General features: G+C 40.1%; 1 protein-coding gene across 2 annotated transcripts; it reads right to left on the bottom strand.

Annotated features, from left to right (window-relative positions):
* Window positions 1-210: 210 nt before the first annotated feature.
* On the bottom strand, window positions 211-27,007 carry zranb1b (zinc finger, RAN-binding domain containing 1b). 2 transcript variants are annotated; one of them, XM_042433528.1, is made up of 10 exons: window positions 26,609-27,007; window positions 24,268-25,334; window positions 16,406-16,593; window positions 13,620-13,773; window positions 12,684-12,755; window positions 9,548-9,746; window positions 8,243-8,363; window positions 7,666-7,795; window positions 2,307-2,536; window positions 211-2,120 (listed from the first exon to the last, which is right to left on the bottom strand). In XM_042433528.1, exons 2-10 carry the CDS (start codon window positions 25,238-25,240, stop codon window positions 1,902-1,904), a joined length of 2,286 nt encoding a protein of 761 aa, XP_042289462.1. In that variant the 5' UTR covers window positions 25,241-25,334; window positions 26,609-27,007; the 3' UTR covers window positions 211-1,901. The 2 variants fall into 2 exon arrangements, with proteins under 2 accessions (XP_042289462.1, XP_042289463.1); XM_042433529.1 differs by lacking the exon at window positions 26,609-27,007 and adding an exon at window positions 26,539-26,561.
* Window positions 27,008-27,521: the final 514 nt, after the last annotated feature.

Raw genomic sequence — 27,521 nt, 5'->3', positions numbered from 1 at the left:
GTATATTTATATCCACTAGAGGGTGCTAGAAATCGAGGTGCACATTGTGAAGTTAGAAACTTCTGCTTCAGGAACTTTATAAAGTCTCTTCCTGTGAAAGTAACAGTCACATTAAAAGACACAAGTGTAGTGCAAAACTTGTAAAATCACAGAATTATCTTTGGTGCATGAAGCATTGTTGTCAGCTGAGGAATATCAGACAGGAAACAGTTTAGTTGGACATTCAAAAAGGTTTTCCTTTATTTTTTTTTCCTTATTTTGCCTGTTCTTTGCGTTACACTCTGTATAGTGAAGTCAGGCCTAAATCCACAAACCATCATAGTCACAACTGCAACTATTGCATAAATACAAAGCAACATACAGGGTGATGCTCAAAACGTGTATGACTTGAATGAAACACGAAAGGGGTTACAGTACGCAATGGCAAGGAAAAAAACAAAACAAAAATGCAAACATTCACGGCAAAAAAAAAAAAAAAAAAAGTAACAACAACTTGTGTTTTTTTCTTCTTTTTTTTCAGTCAGCTTTGGTTTTATAATGTTGCAGTCTCTCACAACGACCTTAATCAAAAAAATTAAAGATGGGTTTCACAGAATGACAACAAAGAGGCGTTACAGAGGAGGTGAATTGACGTGTACCGTGAGGGTGACCTTAACAACGTATGCTATAAGGAATAAAAGGGACAAAAGGAAGCGGGAAATAACAATGAGACAAGTGTAGCTCGCGGTTCATGTCATGACTTTGAATGTGTCTCACTGCCCAAAAAAAGCACCAGGTTTTAGGCATCCAGATGAGGTACTAAATCGCACGCAACAACATAAGTAAACTTTTCCACTGATGGTCATGGTTGGTTCTTTCCTCATAGCAACAGTGTTTCTGTGCAACATGTCTTCATCAAGATTGAGAGAATAATTAACAAAAACCACAAAAAAAGGAGAGAAAAAATATACAGAAAGCTCTTATTAGCTCAAATAAGTTTCCAAACAATAAATATGTAGAGTAAGTTCAGAGAAAAACACACACACACACACACACACACACACAAGTTCTCAGTTCAATCAGTCTGAAAAAAGGTAAACCAAAGATCCAACATAAATGTTTGTGTGCTAAACCGTAGTGAGTGTAGATTTAACTTGTAAAAGGGAACATCTCCCTTTTCAAGAGCTTCATATATGACCTTTAATTCAAGCAATGATATTTATATAGAAATGTTTTAATAAATGTGCAGTGCTTAGTAATAAGGATTAAAGTCATTTGTTATTACACAATCTCTGGCTTTCTAAAGATAATGATATTGGCTTTGTCCCTGCCCATTCAAAAACAAAATGCTAACTCCTTTACAACTGGAAAAAACATCAAAAAGATCAATTTGGAAATGTGCTTTTTGTCAGTGCCCATACTGAACAGATATAAAGTGTTGATTTGAATCAATGCTGGTATACTGTATTTCCTTATACTCTTATTTTTTTTAAACAACCACATGCATTTACATCTATGGATAAAGATTCCTTTTTTCCTTTACATTTGAAAATCAAAACAAGTCAAAAGGTAGTTTGCATTCGTAAACCTTTATTGTCTCCCCAGATCTGTTGTTTTGCAGCAGTGGAGTACGTCAGTCTCAGGTTTCGTCTGAGTTAAGTGTTGAATGTGGTTTTTAAGTGTATGTAAGAGTGCCTGCGTGTGCTCGGAGGGTTGCAAAATGTCTTTCTGTCCAGAGGTGGAAGGTGGGTGGGGGCTCGTGGTTCCCCGTCCTCTCCTGAAGGCTTTCACAGTTTGTCCGTGTCAGGAAAGGAAAAACAAAAACAAAAACAAAGGAAAACTGTAGGAGAGAGAGAGAGAGAAAGGGGGGGGTGTGTGGAGGCCACCTGTAAGACCGCCTTCCGCCCCCCGCTTCAGTTTTGTCACTCGTCGTCGTCGTCTTCCTCCTCTTCGCCGTCAGACAAAGAGGCGCAGGGGCGGATCTGCCGGTAACCGTCCAGCCACTTCTCCACCATCTGGGTGACAAGCGGGTGGTTGCGGCGGCGGGAGCTCTTCTGAAGAGCCACCAGGACCCCGCCCTCCGTCACACAGCAGTCCAACCACTCCCGCAGCAGCTTCTCTTGTTGCTCTTCGTTACCCATCTGAAGGACAGGGGGGGGGGAAATAAACGACCATCAGAGGGAGCCAAGTAACCAGTCTAAAGTCAGGACTGTATTTTTTAAACTGGCGTCTGTTTCATTATTATAACAATAAACACATCAATGAACAGCAAAATTAAAAAAGACAAATCTATTGACACAGTGGGGCGGAGGGCGGGAGGTTCTTACTTCCTGTGCCGAGAGGAAGTGAATGTGAAGCAGCTTCCTCTCGCTGTCGACCAGCGGCAGGAACGTGACTGTGACGTCATCGTCTGTGTTGAGGTTGGCGCCTGCGCCGCGATTGTCGAAGCCGTCGTTCTCCATGGCCACCAGCGCTGAGAAGTGTCCCCGCGTGTAGCCGAGAGCGATGGGACTCTTCCAGCAGAAACTCTGCTCCCACAGAAGGGGCAAGTACACACCTGCAGAGAGACACCAGAAGATTACAGAACGTCTTTATATAGAAAATATAAACAAAGCAGAGCAGAAACGCCCTTTGTAGATGTTCAGCCATGTAAGAATATGTATCATCTTTGCTGTACAACATACTGTTTGAGCGTTACTGCTGTTTAAAACCAGTTTTCATGTATTGTGTAGAAATAGAGGTATATATCAAATACCTCTATTTAACAAATGGGAAACTAGTCATATAAAGTGTGACTGACCACTTTTTTAACCATAGTTTACATCTAAAAAAATGTAAAATGTAAATATTCTTCACAGATATTTGGCTTCACAGTTGCATGTCCAACTCAATGAAAATGATTTCAACAGTTATAAGTACTGCATGAATAATACACACAAAAAAATATCTCATTCATTTATTAATTAGCACTTTTCTCTGAATAGATTCAGCGTTCTCTCCTGTTTTCAGAAATTTTTACTCTTTCCAGTTACGTGTAATAAAACAAACTCACAGAGAGAACAGGCTGTAATACTATATGATACATTACTGACACTATTTATAACTGCGGGTGTTTTTGAAGCTTAGTTCAAGGGAAAAAGGTGATACTGTTGTTACCTCCCTTTTGGACAAAACGTATTTACATAATAACTTAATATTAATCTTTTTGTTTTTTCCCTTCATTTAGATTTTGTTTCTTATGCACATGTTCTTTCATCGTCACAGAAGTGAATGAAAGATAGAAAGGAAAATTTGGGCCAAAATTGTCAAGAGAAAAAAAAACAAAGAAGAAGAACCTTCTTATGAATTTGATTTGATTGAATAAGTCTGAGGGAAAAATGAAAGAATATAATAAATGAGCTACTTCAGTCAGTTTTATTTTGTTTCTTCCCATAGTGAGCTCACACAGGACATATTATAGTACTGGCTAGAGATATTACTTTTGTTATTGCTGTTAATTTTATTGTTATTATTTTTAAACGCAGGAAGTGGGAGGTCTGTCGGGGGAGGGACGGGTCGGGTTGGCAGGTTCACTCACTCAGAAACTGATTTGGTTCAGAACAGTGAAAATATTCTATACGGCAAACAATACAGATGCAAAACAGTGCAAGTGATCGATCTCGAGATGGAAAGAGAGGTTTAACATTCATGAGTTGGAATACAAGTGGAATTAATAGTCCAGTCAAAAGAGGCAAAGTTCTGGCCCATTTGAAATCATTAAAGTCATAATGTTTCTACCGGAAACACACTTGAAAAATGACTCCCATAACAGGCTCAGAACAAGATGGATAAAGGAAATGTATCACTCAACTTTTTCCACAAAAACAAGAGCTATAGCAGTCTAATAGGAGAATGAATATCTTTCACCCACAAAAAGAAACAACTGTTGACAAGGAGGGACAATACCTTGTTGTAGTAGGAGAAATACATAATACTTCTTTGACCCCAGTAAATTCATATACCTCAAATATAGAAACCCTTAATTAAAAAAACAAAAACATCTTTGCATTAAAACCAGATATATCCCAAACAAACTTGATAAAAGGAGATTTTATCACCACACTAGATCCATATCTCGACAGATCCTCTACCAAAAGAATCCCAAGAAATAACTGAATTTAACTGAAAAAATACAAATATTTCAGATGTATGGTGGACTATGAAACCTTCCAGCAGAGATTATTCATTCTACTCCTCAGTACATAATTCATATAGTGGAATTGATTATTTCTTAGTGGATGTAAAATTGATACCCTTCACAACAAATGTTAAATGTAAAATTTGTTGTGAAGGGTTGAGGTTTGAGACCACAGCCCCCTTAGAAGATATTAACTACACCATGTGGGACCTGGAGGTTAAACCCACAATTGTTAGCTGAAAATGAGTTCTGGGAATATTTCAAGGCCCAAATTAACCTATTTTGAAACAGATGATACACCAGAGACCACTCCTTTCACTTTATGGGAAGCCTTTAAAGCCTTTTTGAGGCACTGTGTGATATCATTCAAAGCTGCAAGAGAGGAAAATAATAATACTTGGAATTCAGAGAGAAGTACACACCTACTAGTACGACAATTTAGGAAAAGAGAGAATGACTGAATGATACATAAGATTAAGAGTAACGATGGAACCACATTGACAAAGACCAGAGACATAAATGATGAGGTTTATTCTAGCTTATACATATCGAAGAGCACCACAGAATCTTCAGTTATGAATGAATTTCTTACTAAATGTGATCTTCCTTAAATAAGTGAACTCATAGGATAAGTAGAAAACATTTCATCTTATTTCCTGCTATACTACTGAGCTTCTGCCATTAAGTCCTTTGCTTTCTGGTGAAATACTTCCATCTCTCCACCTGACTGGTTAAAAATAGAAGATTGTTATCCCTATTCCATAGGTGCTATACTCCTAGCTCCCACTCTGATTGATGAATAAATCTACTATTATAATCCTATCATACATAACCAAACAAATTAAATCCCATTTCTGTCTTAAACCTGTAATTTCAGTCCTAAACCTATTTGCTCTACCCATCACAAAATATCCCACATCCATCCCGTCCAATTTAGATAAAATCTTCTGCACATGGAGTGACTCAGGAATCCATAGTGAGAAATATCTACATTATATATTGAGGATACATTTGCCAAATTCACACAACTACAAAGGAAATTTAATCTCACAAACAGCAGCTTTTTCCAGATATTTACAAATTAGAGATTACATATGAAAATATTTAACAGGATTTGAAATTGAAAGACAATCAAAAATAGACAATCGTCTTAAAACGTCATCATATCAAGACAATTTCATCTCCTACCTATATGACACCCTGCTATCAATAACATCTCCATCTCCTGAAAGTTTTCAAACCAGTTGGGAAAACAGAAATAGGTTTTCAAATACCAGATGACATGTGGGAAGAAAGTCTCAAACACATACACAAATGTTCAAATAACGCCAGACACCCTCTTATACAATTTAAAATATTACATACACTCCATTACTCCGAGGTAAAATACACAGCATATATCCACCCATGTATGATAAATGTCATTCCTCAGAAGCAACCCTTTTAATAGCTTTGTATTCTGCCCCAAAGTTACATCTTTTTGATGTTTCTTCAACAACATCTCAGAAATCATCAATATTCCATTAGAACCAGAACTGAATTGATTATTCTGGGCGTATCTGAAGCATTAAGGAGACTCACCACAGCCTAACAGCAATTCTTCTCTTTGCTTCATCACAGCAAAATCAAATACTACTTGTACTACTTATGTCATGGAAAGAAACAATGGTTCCTTCCTCCAAAATGTGATCTAATCAGAACATTACACTGGAAAAGGATAAGAAATGTCATAAAAGGGCAGACTCCCATAATAAAATACACTGTTTCATATTTTATTTAATGAGTAAATGAGTGAGAGAAGGGTAGGACAGGGGAAACAGGAGCAGTTTGGGTATATTAAGAAGACTAAGATACAGATGGGAAATTAATTTTCCTAGACTGCTTTATGTGAGTTATATTCCTATTCTTAGATTTAGATTTGTTTTATGTCTCTTTCGTTTAGTACATATACATTTATTTTATCTCTGTCTATTTTTATTCAACTTACTCATTTCTTTTATTTTTATCCTTTCTCTTTTTAATTTGTTTATTTTTGATACTCTTCCAAATCTCAAAATACAATCTTATACCCTTCATGTCATCGGTTTCATATCTGTGAAAATATGTAAATATAATTTTATAATTCTTTCATATAAATGAAAATGAGCACTGATACAACAATATACTGTATGTGCAAGCTTCTTTGACTCAATAAAAATATTTGGAATAAAAGAATAGAAGAAATGTCCGGTGATGGAGGAAGTATTTGTATCGTTTACTTTAGTAAACATAGCAACACCCTAATGTAAAAACACAGGTAAACGTCCTGCATTCAAAATCTTACATAGGTAAAAGTATCGAAGTATTAGACAAAATCTACTTATCCTATCAAAAGGAAAAATACTTGTTATGTAACAGAATATAAATCATATTGTAGGATTATTATTATTACTGATGTGTAAACATGAAAGCATGTAATGTAGCTGGTTGAGGTGGAGCTCATTTTAACAACTTTATATACTTTTGTGTAATCTATTTGATAATGACGCATCATATTTATTAATCTGATAATATGTTTTGTATGTAAAATCTTAATCTGAAAAATAAATATGAACTATAGCTGTCAAATAAGTGGAGTAAAATATACAACATTTTCCTCTCAAATGTCATGGAGAAATCTTCAGTGCAGTACGGTAAATGTACTTAGTTACATTCCTGCGCTGGAAATGTCGTAACACGTTGTCAACGATACCTACAGAATGAGATACTGGTTTAGTGTCTCGTGTTTCTTCTGTTCTGTAATACACAAAGCAGCTCTCACACTTTATGAACACCACTGTAACTGACACCACTTCTGAGCCGCCTCTGTTTAGCTACTCTTTGTCCCAGTAACCACCGTGTTTTTACTGGGTTCACTTGGTCACCGCTTTAACTGAGCTCCCCTCCCCTCCCTATAGGCGCCCATATGCATGTCTCTCTCTCTGTGTTTTACACTGGCTCCTGGCAACAGTAAATCACTGTTCCATCAGGAAGGCTTTACCACAAGCAGCCGGCCCTTACAGAGCACTTTCATCATCCCCTGTACAGCATTAGTCAACAGGCAAATTAAAGCCAGACTGTTTTTCTGCTCGCCAAGGTGGACCCCACTCTCCACGCTCACGGGATTGTTTGACTCGGGGGGGGGGGGGGGGGGGGGTTCTGATGGGTTACATGTGTTCAAATGTATCTGGATGTGTGTTGAACGTTTCTCTGCACCACAATACACTCCTGAATGAGCTCCTTCAGCAGTTTGGTTATGTTGTTTATGTTATTTTGAGTCAAATGAAAGACGCTAGACTGATACATGTCGTGAATATTAATTTACTGACAGATCAGAGGGGCAGTTATGTCAGCTATGTGAGCTATGCAGACACATGTAGGCTGCAGCTATTTCACAAAGGAAGTCTAGTCCTTCTACGCCCACTAGAACGGAGCTAAACTTGACTTTTAATGATATTTGACCAGAACAACACCGGACAAAAACTGCTCACCTTGAAAACGGGTGTACCCGAGTGTCTCCCCACGGAAACTTTTGTAATACTTCACTCCGTAGACGATGATTGGCCTACGAAGTATGTGTGCAAGAACGAAAATGTGGGTCTGTTCCAAGCTGGATCCCGGCTGTAAAAGAAAACACAACACAAAGGGGGAAAAGCAGTTAGAAATCTGCAGCCAGTGAAACTACAAAGCAAGAATTTTTGAGTACTGTAAATACACTTCCTCTGCCAAGTAAACCCAGCATACTTCAAGTCTCAAACCATTAAAAACACACACAATTACTGTGCTTTCACGCCCAGATACAATGACAGATATAATAACAACCCGCCCAAATACTTAGTCTGTGAGGTCACACCGAGCAGAGAGAAGCAGAGAAATGCTGATGACAGACAGGATGCACTTTCAAAGAGCATTACAGATTAAGCATACTGTGATAAGAGGAGTAAAGCTTCTTGCATAATTCAGACATCATTAGTGTGTCACATTTTAAGCACATTACAGTGTTGACAACAAGCTCCTGCCCTCCATATTAATGTGTGTGTGTGTGTTTATGTGTGCATGTGAACATACCTGACTTGCCAGCGAGAGAATGAAAGCCCAGTCTTCCTGCCACTGTTCCTCCCGCAGTGAAAAGTGCAGGCCGAAACTTTGGGAATACCACGACTCCCACTCCTTCCAGCGTGTGTAAAACCTGCAGACCATACACACACACACACACACACACAAAGAGATTTGTTTATGACATTATTTGACCTTGCTCTGCAGGAAGACGTGTGGCTGCTATTCTCTGCTTTCCTCCATCTCTGATGCGGTTTTCGGTTGAATGGCAATTACTCATTGCATCTAAATAGTAATTTTCTGGGGCACCTCAGTAGCCGAATGGTTACTACGCATGCCACATAATTGCAACATCACTGGTTCAATTCTAACCAGGGACCTTTTTTTTTGCATGTCATACCTCTCTGATCTTGTTTCATGTCTGCCTCTTCACTAATGACTGTCAAAGAAAGGCAGGAAGGGCAAATTTATTTTGTCATTTTCTCACTGAAAAAGCCACAGTTTCTTGGGAATAGATATCAAACCAGACTGTTATGTACAAGTAGAATCAGCCTCTGGCCTTCATTTGTTTCAGTGTTCCCAATTTTAAACTACAGGAAGAGTTTGTTAAGCTCCTCTAAAAAATTTTTGCCTTCTCAAACTAGCCTAAAGCTCTAGTCAAAACCTCTCATTTCCAAATCAAAGAGTCAGATCTATGTATGAGTCTGCAAATCCAACTTTGGCATCTGGCACCATATCCCAACCTCTAAACCACATGTCCCAAATTCTAACATAGTCATGCAATGTTGAGCAAACACGATGTGGGACTGTTGAAAGTCAATTTTCAGCTGTTTATGTGTCCTTGAACTTGACATTAAACTTCACCAGCTCACTTTTAGAAAACATTTCCGTGTAAGACAGTGTCAGCTAAATGCCTAAAGTGTATGGATAAACACGGATGAGACATGGATGTTTTATTATAAGAGCCTAATGCAGCAATAATCATATATTGTATTGTTATTGTAAAAACACACCTGTTCAAGTCATTTAATCTGCTCTATGTGTAAATATACATTGAGTATATTCACCCTATTTGCTAAAATTAAATACATTAAAATCATTCTCCTTAACAGCAGCATGCAGGCCCGCTAGACTCAACAACACATGCTGAAATTACACAATATTTGTGTACCGTTGATCTAATGTCATTCAGCTAAACACCTTTAAATACGCCTGAAGCTAGATACCAATCAGCTTGTTTTAATGTCAAGGGGCTGTGTTTTATATCAGTATAAAACTGTAATCTTGTAATCCTAGTCCCGAGTCCGCAGGCCTCACCAGTGAGAGCAGTCATGCAGGCTGTCGTGGAGGGTCTTGCGCAGCACCGAGTCCTTGTCGTAAATGCCCCATGTAGCCTGCAGCACAGAGTCCAGCAGACAGTCCCCGGCCGTCCGGTTCCACAGGGCATACAGCCGACTGTCCAACCTCGTCCCGAGCTCCAGGGACCAGTTAATGATGGGAGACTCCTCCTCGAGCTCTGAACAAGAGAGGAGGGAAAGTTGAGTCCTGCGTCTCTCTGCATAACCTTCGTGTTTCAGTGGCACTAACTACTTGATGTCAAAGAGAACATGTTGTCCTAAGAAATGCAACAGTGAGGGTTGTGAGAAAGCTATACTGCTTTCTCCAAGTTGCAAGACAGGTGATGGCATTTGAAAGGAGTGTTTAGGAGGGTGGTAATGGCTACTCGCACCTGTCAAAATAGATGTGGCATAACAGTGTCTCCATGGGACTGCATGTACACCGCAAACAGTGAGAAGTAAGGCTATGAAAATCAGATAAGGCATTGAAGAGTATGAAAACTTGGTTTCAAATCTATGTATTTTTCTGTAACATTAAAAAGTTGTGACAAAATGAGCAAAAATCACATTTAAAATTAGGGAAAAAAACATCTGTAGTTATTAATAGTTTAACACTAAAATCTCTGCTTAATCAGGACTGATAATACAAGCAAACAGCCACAACTGGCGTCAGATGTTGTTAAATCTTGATTGGTGCATGGAGATATGTGACATCACAGATTTCCAAATAAGCTCCACCCACTTCTAACCAGTGAGAAGGGCTCAGAGAAAAACAAAGAATACTGAAACCTCTCAAGCGAAATAAACAGAACTATTCAAGTGCTGTGAAATCAAAATATTTATAACAGAATGTGAAGGCTTCAATAGTTGTTGCTTTTTTGGGGAATTATAAAAATATCATGCTTAGCTCACTACTTTGCCTTGTGATGTCTAGTGTATTCAAGCTACGTTGGTGTTTACAGTTGGAAAGACAAAATAGTTTTAACATTTTTATTGCATTATGCATCCAGCCACTCACAGCCAGACATCAAACAAGACATGTTTTTGAATTTTAGTGACAGTCTGTGATGACTGAATGCTTTGACCTTGCAGTTTTCAGTGCCGTTCAGCAGAAAATGACTGCTCGCACTGTTACTGATGACACCTGTGTACGTGGTCCGTAATAAGATTTCTTCTGATTATGGACCATAATCAGTAGGGGGATGTGAGGGGGTGAGTGGAGCATGTGGACTGGCACTGCGGTGTGACAACAAGCGCTATAGAGGGAAAGCACAGTCTTTTCTGAGTGTGCACATGTGTTTTAACTTTACAAATGGCCTTTTGTTTAGCTGTGGAAACTAAATTTATTTAGTAGTTGTGCTTTTTAGTTTATGACGCCAACAACAACATGACACGACCAATATGGTTTTGTTCAGTTTAAATCAGAGTAGGATTATTCTGGACACGACTACACACAGCTTCTGGCAATGATCTTTCCTTTTATTACACTACATTGCTACACTGATACTTGTTCCGACTCAATATTCAAGATTCAATACTTGATTGGCACAACTTAGTTGTTATGAATTTGCCTCAGTGTGCTCATGACAGAACAAACAACAAAAAGACAGTCAAGACACATAATAATAAGAAAAAACAAACAAACAAACAAAAAAAACCAACCCCCACCCTATACACAAAACCCCCACCCTATTCTGTCCTGGCTTTTGTCCTACAAATGCATACACACGCCATGCACCCATAAGAAATTCAGTGAGGGGTTTACAAGACAGATAATCAGGTTTAAACCTGTCTTAATTGGTCTTCTCTTAATCCCTCAACCTGAAAAAGAAGACTGTTTTCTGTTCACATGGACATTCCAAAAATTATTTATTTTGCCAAAAGTGATCACTAAAATGCAAGCAATCACACCCAGAGAGGATCCTGAAGGTAACCTAAGGGCTCCTCTTTGTACTTGCACTTCTTTGCCTAATCTTGGACATATTGGTCTGATTATAGGGCACACAACTTAGCAGGACACATAAAAAACTAGAAGAGTGCACTCAGTAAAGTGCAGATCTCCACCAGGTGTGTCTGGGGACATGTATAGTCTCAGTTTCCTTTAAGATGCATACAGTAGACTAGTGTAATGGTATTTTAACCGAGCATCCTCCTGGGTTCACCTAACTGTACAAACTTAATAAGGAAACAATAAACAGAACGATAAGTCCAAACTTCTCAATTTAAACATTGTTATTTTCTTAGAACATTTTTGTGGTAACACACCATACAAAATAAAACCCCTCCCTACCTCCCTCTCCCCTCCCAAACAAAGAAGAGTTAAATCTCTCTCAATTGTCCCTCCTGGCTCCCTTAGAGTCAACATGGCAGCAAAGCTAACAAAAACAGCAATTTACTCATCTCGTGTCGTGCGTAAATTTAGTGGATCATAACATATCAGGTATGGAATTTATTTGCAGATGCTCCAGTTCAATATGAGACCAAACTTTTCTAGGGTTCAGTTTTTGAGCAACGACAAAGGCCAAAGGCCAGTTAAGAGAAGTGAGCAGTCAATGGCAGTATAAAATGCATTGCAGATAGGTTTTTCAAGTACACTGCAAGTACAAGAGGTCCTTAAGCATACAGTCATAAATGTGTACAAAAAATATTAGGCTGATCGGACACACGACCAAACATATGCCTAGAGCAGATAATGAAGTGTTGCAGAAGAGCGATGCCTTTCACAAGTGTGTTTATGTTTGTGTGGGCTGAGGGGAAGTACAATCATTCAGTAGGGATCAGAGAAATCCCTAAAACTCAATTAGGCTGATTAGGGCAGACGCAACTGGTGCACACGATAAAGACAGACTGCCTGGCAGGGTGACAATCAGGCAGGCACAACACCGTGTTGGCAAGAAGGAAAATAAGTAATATAACACTGCCAGTATTCGGCATCCTTCCCATTATAGTACAGAGTATGTGAGGGGGCTCCCTCTGTTTGCCAAGGCGCCAGACCATCAAAGTCATCTTGGATCTGGTTTCTCTTTCTCTCAAAGCAATTGCATTTATATGTAAGCAAAGCATGCAATCTGTCAGTGCAATACTAAGTCATGAAATTGAGAAAGTAAACGCTTCACCTTTTTGTACATCTCGGTCCAGCACCTCATCAAACAGTTTTTCCTGAACGGCTGGGGGCAAGTCCTCGATGTCTGAAACAAAAGAACCAAAAATAATTAATGACAGAAATCAAAAGAGCTTACTAGGAATCTCATTTTATTTAATGAGCGCATTAATCTCTACTTAAACTAACTAGAACACTGGAATGACTGAAAAGGCCAACTAGAAAATGTTTCTGCCGTGGCTCATTTCAACTCAAGCCACCATGTTTTGTTCTTTCCACAATAGCCACTGGCTTTCTCTGCATGCTCAGAGCTCTTGTCAACACAGTAGCTTATTCTTTAGCTAAAATAAATGAATGCATTGACTTTGTGGAACTGAACAGAATGGCTTTCCATAGTGGCCAGAAGCCAAGGTCAAAAATCCTTAGCTTAGCTACCAGCAACAGACTAATTCATAGTAGCTATTCCATACAGTGAAATTCAACAGAAACAACATTGAAATACATGCAACTTTGCTGTTGGCAAAAAAATGCCAAATATAGCTTTATTATGAACAAGAGACGTGTAGTTGGCGGGCTGGCATACTCAGTATACAAGAACAATACTCAAACAGTGAGCCAGAGGTGGCCTCCGTCTTCTGGCAGTTGGAAACAGACAACTGTAGCATTATGTTCCCTTAGCATCCCAACAACAAGCAATTTCATACACCACAAGTAAACAAAACAAGCATTCTATCACACACTTGGCAAGTCGAACGGGATTGCTAGACACAATTTTTCAGCTACAGAGTTCAAGTTCCCCTTAAATACAAAATACAGACAGTACACTCAGCATTTGGAATTCACTGTATAATAGTTATGAATTCATAAATGCACAGCCTGTTGTTTTAAACCCTTTACCTCAACCAAAGAGGTTATTTTTTTTGTCTTGTTTGTTTGGTGAGGAGGTGCTGACCTGCAGGCAGAGTGAAGGTCACCAAGTCGGTGAGGAAATAACAGGTGAAGTCTCCCTTGCGCTGGTGAAGAGAGGCCGCAACCTCACGACGGATCTGCTCTGTTAGCTCAGGACACACCATGGCCGGAATACACTTGGCGGCCTGTTGGGACACCTGCAGAGAGGAGGAGGACAAAGGGAAGGAAGCAGAGGCAGAGGCGAGACAGAGGCTTAGGATTGAGCAAGGACATTTCTAACAATTGCAGAGGGTTGTATTACACAGGTAACCACGCACACACAAAAAAAATAAAAACTGGATCGGTTTTTAAGTTTCTTTTAGGAAAGGTTTATATATTGGTATAGTTCTCAGTCATTGTGAGTCGAGCTGATGCTGTCAGTTGGGATGGATGGTAGCGATTGGATGGATTCCCATGTTGACAACTTGTGAGTTACGGTTGTATGATCACAAAGTTGGTCATGTGAGGATTAACACCCTGTGCATTGACAATATATCACCATATCAATTCAATTTGGGTTTGATTATATTGACTTTTTGGCTGATGTGAGGAATCCATATTTTTGGTTTTCAGGCACTTTTGTATTATTAAGTGCCAAGTCAAATATATTGTGCTTTCAGAAAAATCTGATTTTCCCAGTTGTAACTGCAACTCGGGAATGCTTTTTACATATTGTGAACTTAATAATTAATTATTATGACGACTCCAATTTTACATGAATGCAGCATGAGCCTTCTGAACTTGGTGCACTGTCACTCTCAATCCACTCGGATCAGAGAGGAGGGATCTTTTTGTCTGTGGAAACTGTCAAGATTATCACAACCAGCCCGAAATAAATTTTTACCCGCCCAACTAAATAAAAAGTAGCCCAATTAGGTGGAAAACCGCCCAATCTGGCAACACTGTCTAAGAAATTATTTGAAGTTTTATTCACAAAAAATAAAGCTCAAGAACTCAGCTGTGAAGAAATCACTATGTCTTAAACATTACATAAAAAAGACAGTGGAAGCAGAGGTAAAGGATGGATCACTGCATGTAAGAAAGTGGGGCAACTGTATGAAGAGCACCTATAGAAATTCATGGGGATAATGCAGATTGGGCATCATGGGGATTTATTTAGCCTGAGGGATGTTTCCTGGAAGTGAAACTGAGGCTGTAAAATTGCTAAAAAAAGGCACAGATTTCAACAGAGAGAGAAACTGGGAGAGGAAGACTCAAAATCAGAACACACAGATGAGGTACGTGTTGCAAGTTAACACTTTTTGAGAAGCCATCAGAAAAGTAATCCCTCACAACCATGACTGACATCTGAGGGAAAGGTTTTGAGTTTCGCACATGTGCAGTAAGAACAATGTGGCATAGATTAATACTTACAAAAGCTATTGCTTTTTTGTGTTTCTATGTAAGTGACTCTGTGATTTGAGCCAAATTTACTTCCACTAATCCAGTCTAAGTTTCCTTCGGGACAAGAGGAGGAAAGAAAAACGTGTGTGAGATGTTAAAGCAGTTGTCAGCTTTGAACCATTTTTGGGGCATGAGCCAGTGTCTCACTGACCCGCTCCGAAAAGAAACTGGGACAGTGACTGAGTGTGGGAGGAGAGGTGTGTATACAGATAATCTGGGATCACAGCGCTGACGGGAAGGGAGCTGCAAACAACCTCAGGCACGAGCACACTGCTGACACGCATACGATAATAGTGAGCCTTCTTGTTTCGCAGACACGTCAGGGAGGGAACACAATACTGGATATAAAAATCACTAACATTACAAAATAATTACTAATACAGGAAAGGTGCATTATAGACCAGGATGTAATATTATTATATGCTCTGTGCACCCGCCCTCTCTAATCTGCATCATCTCTGACACAAAACCAAGTACAGCTGCAATTATACAGTAATTCAAAGTGTAATATCCACAAGAGATCCTCTGGTTGCTATTATCCAGTTTTTGGTTTCCTAATTTTTATCCAGAGTTCACATATGACTCACACCGGTCCATGTAGACACGCTCATATTCTTAAATAAAATTACTATGATTTAATTCTGTTGTCAGGAGCTTAGAGCCACCGATTTTGCTTTTATTCTTGATGTTGGCATTTTCAAGCTACAGCCTTTTTCATTGTATGCTTTGTTTGAAGTTGCATGTTAAGTCTCAGATAATTTATGTCTTCCAGTAAATTATTATTACTGTTATTATTGTGGAATAACAGCAGGTGAAACGGGAACAGTAACAGCTAGATGTGATGTTGTGTTAAAGGTTCCCTGTGGAGTTTTTGACCTCTAGTAGCACTATGGGGCAGTTTTTTATGAGTGGGTCCTCATTTTGTGGTTTTGCGGGTGACACGATACACAGTCTTAACAATTGTTTCACACTATACCACTGATCTACAGGTGGCTGCAATGTGCCGAAAAACACAGCAATGCACCAACAGAGGCAGAGAACAAGAAGACTGCAAGCCAGTAAACATGGATGTAAACAATGCAGGAATTAAAATAATTAAAAAAACCTGTTTTCCAAATATTTCATGAGGAGGGAAATGGATTCAACACATTTAGATCACAAAGATACACGCAATGAATTTTGGTGACTAGCAGTGAATGTAAACATAACTTTTTAACCTTTAAGTGTTAGTTGTGATCTACCTACATGTTTTTTCTGAGCGACATGGCAGATCCATGTGAGTGTAAACTGGATCAGACTTCAGAAGGACTCATACCTCAGACAGGTGATTCCTGTCCATTATATGCTGAGAGAAAATATAACAATCTATCGGTCGTCTCCACTGACCTCAGTGAGCAACACAGCCAGCATGTCCTGTCTCTGGAAGCGGATGGCGAGGTGAACAAGCGTGAAGCCGTCATCAAACGCAGAGGGACGATTCAATAGGTGCACCTCGTCTGATGTTAACTGCCTCGCAATGTCACCTCCTGATGACTTGTAGGCCTCCACAGCTGCCAGGTCGCCTTCCACCACACCTTTCAGAGAAAGAGAGGGAAAAGTCACATTAATAAACAACTTTAACAAATTAAATTTTCATTCACAAGATAACAGACATTCAGCATAGTAGAACCAATTAAGCGGTGTACAGTTTGCACAAAAGAACATTTTGTGTTCAATTTGAAGTCAACACAAGTTCGTCATACATCATAAGCTCTTAAACCAGCACTTGAAATCAAAACTTACTTTTTGTTATGATGTAGCTTAAATGATAATACAATACACTGCTGACATGCTGATCACTGTGGTTAAAAACCATGTCATGACTGAGCACAACAGATACAAAAATTACTTATCCGGAGTACAACCTTGTGCAGAGGACATTCTGTGCTCAGAACAAAAAAACTATAAAATATTAGAGATGAGAATGTGCTTTATCTCTGTGGCAGCTGTAACAGCTTCAAGACTTCACTGACTTTGAAGTCAAGGGGAAAAAAAACAATAGGGGGCCACAAAGTAATCTGTCAGTTTTTCCGCCTTCTAATCTTTGGGTTTAGATGTTAGCATGAGGGCTGAAGAATGTGTTGGATCAAACAGATGCAGGTGTTTACTCGACTTTTTTGGGGGCACAAAGTGCAAACATTACTAAATGACCAAAGCCATTTATGTCAACCACCAGCTGGCAAACAACTGCTGACCAACTTACTAAGGTAGTCAAACATTAGGAGAAACAAGAAAAACACATTACAGCCTATTTTGCTTTGAAGTTATTATGTTTCACAGGCACAAGTAGAAAGACAATCTATCACTAAACCTTCCCTTTAGACACACTACCTGTCTATGAACTCATTCACATTCAGTGTTCAACATTATTTTTGGTCCGTTTTGTGTTGTAAATATCAGAAGGAGTGAAAAAAGGTGAGGTGATGTGTGTGTGTGTGTGTGTGAACTGTCCTGGGAGGTTAGAGGATGTGGATATTTTTAGTCCAGCCCCTAAACCAAAGCAATAGCACACACTGATAAAGGTCGACTAACAATGAAATGTGGATGGCTGTGTGCTCAGCTCAACATGAGGATCAAACTAGCGAGATAAAAGAAAAGTTATCAGCTGTTGTAGGACAATAAATTATTTAGACATGTGTGTTGTTATGACAGAATAAAATAAAACCAAATGAACAAAGTGTAACTTGATTTCAATGCTACACGGCTTCACAAAATCTCTCTTTCCATTTCTAGCATATACACTAAAAGCCTGTGTAGCATTCTCTCGCACATTTGACAGTATTAAAACACTGTTGAGCTTTTGTTCTCACGTCAAAGGACCACACACAATGCTCAGCTGCATAATCTGTGTGTGAGTGAGACAGAGAGCGAGAGAGACATGGAGTGGGTGGAAGGACTCGCTGTGCCATGTGGAGCTGGCTAGCGCTGTGAGAGAGATGAAGAGAGAAACTACACAATGGCAGCGCAGTGTGATAGAGAGGGATCACAACTACTTTCCACAGAACACTCCATTAGTGTGGGTGTGCCTGTAGCCCTGCAGTCAGTACTGTACTCACAGATCCTTTAGAGAACACAAAAGGTGCAAATACACAAACAGGTGTACACGTAAAAGACAGACAGACTGATGAGGGAGGATAGATTAGGCTAAGTGATGCTGGTCTATTTCCTCCAGAGTACATGCTGTTTTCTTTCAATAACGTGGGTTATCTGATAGATTTCTATCACAGGAAAAAGAACAACCACCTGTGATTGACTAGAACTAATTTTCAGCAGTAGCCCAAAACTTTCAAATTTAGCATGGCCACTCCAGTTATTATTTAAAACTGTCTTACAGAAACAAGTGCTTACTACCTCTTGCTCCCAACTACATCCCCATCTTCTCCTCTCTTAAAGGATAGGTTGGCAATTTTCTATTTTTTTAACTGGAACGGCCACGGACCAGCCCTATAAACCTGAATGTCTGTCCATCACTGACTGACTGACTGAGTGATGAAGTTACACCATTGGTGCAGCTGGACCAGTGTTGGAGTTTCCTTATTGGCCGTTGCTCTTTCAAAATGAATTGGCGCAAACAGTTTCTATTACATCCTCAGGGTGCGTTTACAGTCCCGAAATAAGTTTTAAAAACACACATTTACCGACCAAAGCGTCTCACACAGAGGCTCCAATGCTGACAGCAGCACCAAACCGCTGATACAAAGAGACATGATGGATCCATTTTACCAGCCTGCACAGTGGTTAGCAGCTAGTTAGCATGGCTAGGATCATTAGCATAGCTGTGCCATGCTGTGTGTAGCCCATTGACTGTCTAAAAATAAGGTGTAATTGCAATGTTTCCGGTTTAACAGCACTGTGCTGGAAAGGTGACATGTGTGTTTACATTGTCTGTGTGCTCTGAAAGATATCATGGCGCAGATGTAATGTCACACTGCTGACAGACTGTTAGCCTAGCATGCTAATCCTACGTAAACATATAGATGAGACCATATGTTTACAGACATCCACAGATAGAAACAGATGAAAGCAGGGAGAGTTAACAGATAATTAGAAAAGTTATAATCAAAATTAAATTAAGATCATTTTCAAATCACACATCCCAAGATATGAGTGGAAAGTATTGTTTTTGCAACTGCATTTTCATATATATGTCATGTGATATACTACTTCAGTACGCTTTAACAGATATAACTGGGACCACTACAGAAAATTGCAGATGAACATCTAATATCCAGGAATTCACACTACAGACACTACCACTGACTATCCCTGCAACAAACTAGTCACAATTTCGCACATTAACCATACACAGTCCAGCTATATACTAGGTTTTGACCTTGTCTTGTTCTTATTGTCAACAAATCTCATGTGCAGAGCCAAACCAACCATGAACTGATCTTTCTTAAAAGTATTGTGTGTGTATCCAAAGCCTGATATATCTTTTTCCTCCGTGCTGTAGACCTCTGTTGTCCAAAAACTATTAAAAACATGTCAGTAAGCCACACCGCTGCACTGGGTGACATGTTCCTTCTCCGTAAAGAGTATAGGGACAGTAGTTTGTTTAGAAACAGCTCCAAAGACTAATAATATTGTGATATATAGCACTACAAGTTAGCGAAGCTCGTCTTACAAGGAGCTGCTCTCCTGAGACTGAAAATGTGTTCGCTGTTAGTCTTTGGAGCCATTTCTTTTTTAAATATTTGAAGTGATTGTCAAGATACTGACAAGGAAACTTGTAAAAGAGTGGAATTATTTTACCTTATTGGCTGAACTGATTACAGATTCAAGAAAAATAAGCCTGAGCGCTGAATCTGACACCTCATTACTAAGATGGATGTACATTCAGTGAACCCAGTCCAAATCCCCATTTGACAGACAGCTTTTTTTAGGAGCTCTCTTATGCCAAATGATCTTTACTGATTTCCCCATTTACAGGAACACGAATGAATAAAAAAAAAAGAAGACTATGGTATTTTCCCCTGCCGATATTTTAAAATATTATAGGAAGAAAAGAACAGGAGTCACCCATAACGTTTATAATGGTTGCATTTAAATGCAGTGTATGGCTTTGGTGTTATGTGTGCTGTCTTACTGAGATTTCTTCCTGATCCACGGTTAATGCCATTAGACATGAGACCGACATGTTAAATTTCCATCAGATTAATGTAAAGGGGTGCATGTCTAAAAGGGGCTTTAGTTACACCTGTGCTTTTCCTGCAATATTATATCAGCATGTCTGCCATAGAAGAGGTCTATAGTAGCCTGAGATTACGCCAGACATCCTGCTGGTATTAATATATAAATCTGACTTTACTCCGCAAGCAGAGGGAGATCTGCTTCAACAAGGCTGTCAGCTGCAGTAAAGAGAGGGAACAGCAACCAGGCCCAACACAGACTAAGAGACTACATTACTGACTTTTCCTTCAAGGAGATGTGTTCACGTTGCCGCTGGAGCTCTCAAACTGTTTTGACAATTTTCCATCTTGCATTTCTCAACACCATCTCAGATTTTATCAACCAAGACAGACCACTAAGTCATAAAAGAGAAAAACTTCTGAGAAGTTAAGGGAGCCATACATGTATATACAACATTTTATAGTTTTTTTTTCCAATATCAAGAGACAATTTATTGAGACCAGGTTTGCTGTATTGCTACATATGTGATCATATTCTAACACAATGCCTCATGCTTACAGTATTTTAGGCAAACAGACCTTAGTGAATACTGATTTTTTTTTAGTTCTTGCACTAAATATTTTATACATACTTGTGGTGTATACTTGCATTTTATATTTTTTATCTACTGTGTGAGAATAATTTTTGTTAACTGTATACTTTCAATTGTAGTGATCCAGTTTAAACAGACCTCTTTGAGAAAACTGTCCTTACTTGAAATATGATTCCTGTTAAAGGCTGTTGAGTTTAAATAATGACTCTTCTGACTGAGAAAGGTCCAATTTAAGTGACTGTATTAGAATGTATTTATATATAGAGCTATATATTGTAAACATTAAAATGATTAAGATATTCTTTCCCCTTATCAGCTACCCCCAGTTAGTACTGTCACCTCACAGAAAGTAGGACACAGGTTTGTTAGGAGTTTGCACATTCCCCTTGTGTTCACACGGGTTTCCTTTGACCATGCTCCTGTTTCCTCTCACATTCTTATGTCAGGACTGGAGGCTTTGAACTGCATGTAGGTATTCAGTGTGCAAGTGACAATCTGGCTATCTTTGTTATCCTAGCCATTTCCCAATCTATCAACCACATATGATAAGTATATGAGTTAGTTAGGAGAATGAAAGGACACATACACCACTGAAATTTGGACTGGAAATATGACTTGATCCAGTCCATTGATATCTAAACTAGAAATGCCGCCTCATGGTTGTATGCCTCTGCCAACCAGTCAATTTGTTTATATCCATGTCTGTCCAGACTCATATAATATTAGTAGTGAAGACTTTGAAGGATTTTAATAGAAGGCATTAAGTGTATTGTCCTTGTATGTGTTCACATACTTGGCCAATAAAAATGATTCTCATAGAACACAAGGTTGTAGCCATGACAGCAGACGATGCTTCAGATATGGATGTTGCTGCAAAGAAGCTACAAATTCTATAACGTGGATGCGTCAGATACATCTTCAACCCGGCAGCACAGAAGATCTTTAAAATCTCCACAGTTTCACGGTGGGCACCCAACATTAGTGTCATCTATTCAGCATCCGACCAATGTGAAATAAGATCACAATCTTCCCTTCTGTTCCTGAGTTATGGCGTTGAACAACGGCCAGGAAAGTGTTTTTGCAGAACATTATGATGTCACAGTGAAGATGAACTTTGACCTTTTGGATATAAAATGTCACCACTTCATCATTTCATCTTATTAGACATTTGTGTGAAACTTATTCATAATTAGCAAATGAATTCTTGAGCTATAGCCAAAAATGTGTTTTGTGATGTCACAGTGACCATGACCTTTGACCACTAAAATCAGTTCATCCTTGAGTCCAAGTGGACATTTGTGCAAGATGTAATGAAATTCCCTTCAGGAGTTCCTGAGATATTGCATTCACGAGAATGGGATGGACGCAAAGTCACAGTGACCTTGACTTTTGACCACCAAAATCTAATCAGTTCATCCTTGAGTCCAAGTGGACGTTTGTGCCAAATTTGAAGAAATTCTTTCAAGGCGTTTCTGAGATATCGTGTTCACGAGAGAATGGGACGTACATACGCATATACGGACAAATGGACAACCCGAAAACATAATGCCTCCAGCCACGGCTGTCCCCGGCTTGGAGGCATAGTAAAACCACTATTTTTGGATGTGTTGACAACAATTAACATGTTCTCCATAATAGGATATTTTCTCTTTTTTTCTGGAGATGCTACCAATGAGGTAATCAAACTGGGTAAAATTAATTATTCGTGCTAATTCGTGCAACATTGTTATTTGCTGATTACATTCATTCAGTAGTTCCAAAGTCTTTCTTTACAGGTTGCTGTATCTCTCTGGAAAGGCCATTTTCAGCACACCTTAGCCTGGTCATGAAAAGTCTTTTTAACTAGGAGACAATGGACCAATAAACCTGGACCAACACAAACAAGTGGACACAAAGAGAAAAAGTCCCCTCAGTAACCAGGCAAAAGGGCTTCTTGTGGCTCATCAAACTTACAAGTCCCAAGCATCGGGTTTCAGGAATGATGACACCATAACATTAAACCACTCTCTCCTAATTCCAATGTTTGTGAAAGAAACCTTTCCACAACAGGGAGGATAATTTGCACATGTTATGTCAGTGTTGGCCTTCAAAAGCAAAATCTTAAAGTCCACTTCTCTGAAAACAACTGAACAATCAAAAATCTGTTTTTGGCTAATAATCAAGATAAGATGGTAATGTATTGTCACTGGTTTGAGGAGAGATGCTTGGTTCAACATGCAAATGTCCACACAAACATCATACATGTAAGCAACATCAGTTGAGTTAGTGTTGGGTCATCTACACTACCGGGGCGAAGGTCATTTCTGTTGCCCAAGACATTTATTTTTGACTTTGGCTGTGTTTGTCACGCTATTTTTACTGCAGCGGGTCCCTTAGGAAGCAAGGCCATCTTCCAGAAAACTGGGGGCCACTGTTTACAAACACGCATGTGTGAATAAGTCATGTATGTTTATGTCTGTCATCTCAGGAACAAGAGTAGTTTTGCTCAATTGCGGGATTATTTGAGAGCACTTTATAACAGAATTTGGGGCACAAATTTCTAAAGTACATGTAATCAACTGGGTATCCAATAGAGACTGATTTTGGGCTTGGATTTAATTTTACTTCAAGGGACAGGGTGGAAAAAAACGGACATTTCCCAACAGATAAAGAGATCTAATATTTGGATATGTTAAAAGGAATCACACACACTCACATCAGACATTCTGACCAGATAATACTTGGCCCCAAGGGGACAAGCCACTCAGACATGAGGGAATTCACCATCTTACATGCAGTAAGAGACCCGGTATAAGACCAGAAGCACACTAACTAAAGGGGTCTATTTTCCGACCTTCAGACCTGATGATTCCTTTGCTTTGAGGAATGTAACATCTTGAAAAAACTGCACAACTCTGTGATATCAAACACATGAGTGGATGTCAAATGTGTGCTGCCAGAGTAACACAAGTGAGTTGTTTCTCCAAGAGACAGATATGGAAGAAGAACGGGAGGCTGAGTGGGCATGCAGAACAAACTCTACGTAGCCATGGCGAAGGCAGGAGAAAGAGTGAGATAGCGGTGTGAGAGAGGGGGAAAAAAACCAATCGCTAGTTCTTAAAATGTTCATCCTCCCTCCCACTCCACATTCACCGGTCTACAGTGTGGGTGGCAGGACACTTGCTGCTTGTGTGTAGGGAAGTTTTACACAAGCTGACTGCAGAGGATTTCTAAGCATTTACAGTACATCAGCATCAGTAGGACGCAAATCAGAATCATCTGGACTGGGCTTTGTGAACAGGATAGCAAATAATTACCTTGCAGATCGTAAAAGCAGATAAGTCATTCACACAAATTCTGGGAAATCCCATTTCACAGTCACCCATTTCACAGTGTTCCCCTGTCTTACATCATTTAGTTGACTCATTGCTGATCTCCTAACAAGAAAATACATTAGGGGATGGTTGAACATACTTCAATAAGATCATATATTCTGGAAACTCACCAACACAGGCATTGAGGAACAGCCAATCAGTCCTTCTCATCCTGTTCTTAATCTGCTTCAGTTTTTTGAAATCCACCTCCAGCTCCTCTTTGCCCCCAATCCCAGCCCCTGAAGCCACTTCGATCCTCTGAAAGTCCATGTTCACCTCTGACTCCCGTTTCAAGGTCGGGGGAGACCTCCTCTGGCTGCTGCTACAACCCCCCATCCCACCTACAACACCCACTACCCCTTGCCCAACCACATGCCCAACAACGCCCCTCCTGTTGTCCCTGTCCTGTTCGTTAAGTTTTGAAGAAGGTTGTTGGCTCTCAGGCTCTGATGCTAGTTCGATGGGTTCAGCTAGCAAGCTGTTCGGCCTGGGGTGGTCGCACACGACACATTTGAGTGCCTTGGACCAGTTCTCGTAAGTGCAGGCAGTGCAGGTCCAGTGCTGTGAATGAGTGTTGAGCCTGTTACGGTCATTATATTCCTCACAGGGGTCTGTAGTGGTGGTTGACGGAGCAGGGCGGCATCCAGAGCCTGAGGTTTGGGGTGACTCTGTAGGGCTGCGTGGCTGCTGGGTATGATGTCCTTGATGGGTTGCATGTTGCACATGCTGCTGTTGTTGAGCCTGTTGCCTCTGGCACAGGCACTGCGTGCAACGGATGGCGCGAGGCCAGTTCAGGTAGGTGCACATGTGGCAGGACCACTTGCTACTTGTCTCAGGTACATCAGCAATGCGGACACGGGGTCGGGCACTGGAGTCTGGACAAATAAGTAAGCTGGAGCCCCCCTGGGATGGGCTGTTGCTTAGGCCTGCAGGGTCCCACTGGTGAAGACTGGCATCCAGAGCAGGGCTGCTCTTGAAGGGCTCCTCAGTAATGATGGCACCCCCACTGGGCCTCTGAGCGCGGCACATGGTGCACTTGATGGCTGACGGCCAGTTCTCGTATGTGCAGTATTCACAGGCCCACTTGGCAACCAGCTCGGTCATCGTCGCACCGCCACTGAGGGAGGCTTCCTGCCGTTCAGAGAGGCTCTCAGCTCGGCAGATCCACTCTCAAGGAGATCACACAGCAAGCAGTACACTGGGGTACAAAGAAAAAAAAGACAGGGCATTTACTAAAACACCTTGATGTCATGCCAAGTAAACATATTGAACTTGACTACTCTACATGATGAAAAGAGACAAACTAACACTCACTTGTGAAAGGTCAAAAGATAATGCAAAGTGTACACTTCATGAAATGTTTCTGCATTCTAACAAACAACAGATATTGCACTTAATGTACCAGATTTTTAGAGGTAAATCTCTCCAATAATGCACTGTTACAGTCAACCCAAACAAAGTACGTTTCAATACAGCCACCTGTGCCACTCAGCCCTTGGGTCATTTACTCTCAAACACTTGCCAGTTCTTGCCACAGTGCTGTTTGCTCTTGATCTGGCAGCAATTTGTAGCAAAAAAAATCAAAGGCTGTTATGTTTACAGTCCCACAAAGCAAAGTGCAGCCTTTGAGTGCAACACTGAACCTCAGCGCTTCTATTAAAACCCGGCACTGGCTATAAACACATAGGCTACAGTAAGTTATATACACCGGGCAAATGTGCCCTACAACCGAGCAGGGTAACAAGAGACAAGGACAGATGAAACCAGACACCCAGCAGGGAGGCGCGTGACTGGTTAAGACACTTTACTGATGCCCTGAAATTGAATTCGCCCCAAAGCCTATTACCTACATATGAAACTAAATTATCCAAACCACATGTGTCCGTGTTATGTCAGTCTGAACATGATTAACAGCAGCTAACATACAAGTTAACATCAGCTTATCTCACGGTGGCAGCTCGGAGACGAAATTGATTGTGCTGTGTTTACACCACGCCTCCAAGTTTACCAACACACCGTGAGAAATTCAACACATTTGACACGATGCCCTGCAGAGATGGATGTAAAACTAACCAAAAAACTCGCCTGCTTTTTAAAGTCAAACAATTTAACTTGTGACAAGAAAATCATTTAAAATAAACGAAAAGAAGCAAACAAGATGAGTTTAGATCAAATGAGAGCTCGACAAGTGTCATGTCATGCATTTACAGCTAACATCACTTCTTCTTTACAAAACAAACTACTATCTATAACGCGTCTTAACAGACACACGGAGCGAACTAGCTGTTTGTTATCTTACATGACAACTAGGCTATACGTATAATCGGTTGCCAGCCAGAAATTTACAGCCAAGCTAGCTGGCCGCTCGCTAACATTATAGGATTATGTTTTGCTCCTCTTACTGTTTGTAACCGTTGGAGAGGTCCTTTACCAAACTCTAAATGACGGTTGGTAGCCGTTAAAACCTCTTACCTTTGCTCTGCCGTGTTTACACTCCTCAGTTTCCCCCACTGCAACCAAAACAAACGGAGCTCCTACTTTGCCGACACTAGCCGCATATTTACTTCTTTGGGGCGCCTTTTAGTTGGAAGTTGAAGGTCCATATGTACTACCAGAAAGCGAGAACCCCCCCTCCCCCTAGTCCCGTCCCTCGGCTGTCCGCGGTGCCGCTTTAAATCATTTTTATCCTCTTCCCGATTTCCAAACGCCGAGCTGAGCGGCTTTAATGGCGGCACAGGGGAAGGGAAGCAACCGAGGCAGGGCTATAAAATACACTACGAGGGAGCGCAGAGAGCTCTGGGCCGTGTTACAGTCAGAGGCAGGAGCAGGATTTACCACCTGAGTCTGCCAACCAATGTGATTGGTTGATTTTTGTGTATCCCCTCACATCGACCAATCAGATTCTACGTCTCTCATTCCAACTGTTAAAAGGCTCCGTCAAAGCAAAACAGACTCTAAATGACACATTAATAGTAACGGCAGCTCCGTCTAAAATGATTTATTATCTTTTGGTCGAGGATGCCCAGCTAGTTAAAGTAAAAACATGTTTGTTTTTAATTCGTGCATCCCTTATTTGTGTGCATCACTGGCAATCAACCACGTGGTATCTCCTCAAAAGGGATAAGAGGGTGATGTCATCGTAAAAATACTGCAGCAAGCAGTCTGCAGTAATGCATGACAGCCTTAAGCAACAGTTCTCAACGGTAAATTATTATTAATATTGTTATTATTATTATTATTATTGTTCACGGGCATCTATGCACTCCAAAAGCTGAAGTTGAAATTTAATTTGCACCATAATTATATTTTATCCTCGTTTGTTTATCGGTGAAAATGTATGCATGGGTGCAACTGCCGTCCCACTCCAAAGTGATGTCATTTACAC

The sequence above is a fragment of the Thunnus maccoyii genome, chromosome 14 (genome assembly GCF_910596095.1).
Source record: "Thunnus maccoyii chromosome 14, fThuMac1.1, whole genome shotgun sequence".
Taxonomy (NCBI): domain Eukaryota; kingdom Metazoa; phylum Chordata; class Actinopteri; order Scombriformes; family Scombridae; genus Thunnus; species Thunnus maccoyii.
This window is presented reverse-complemented; position numbering and strand designations above follow the sequence as displayed.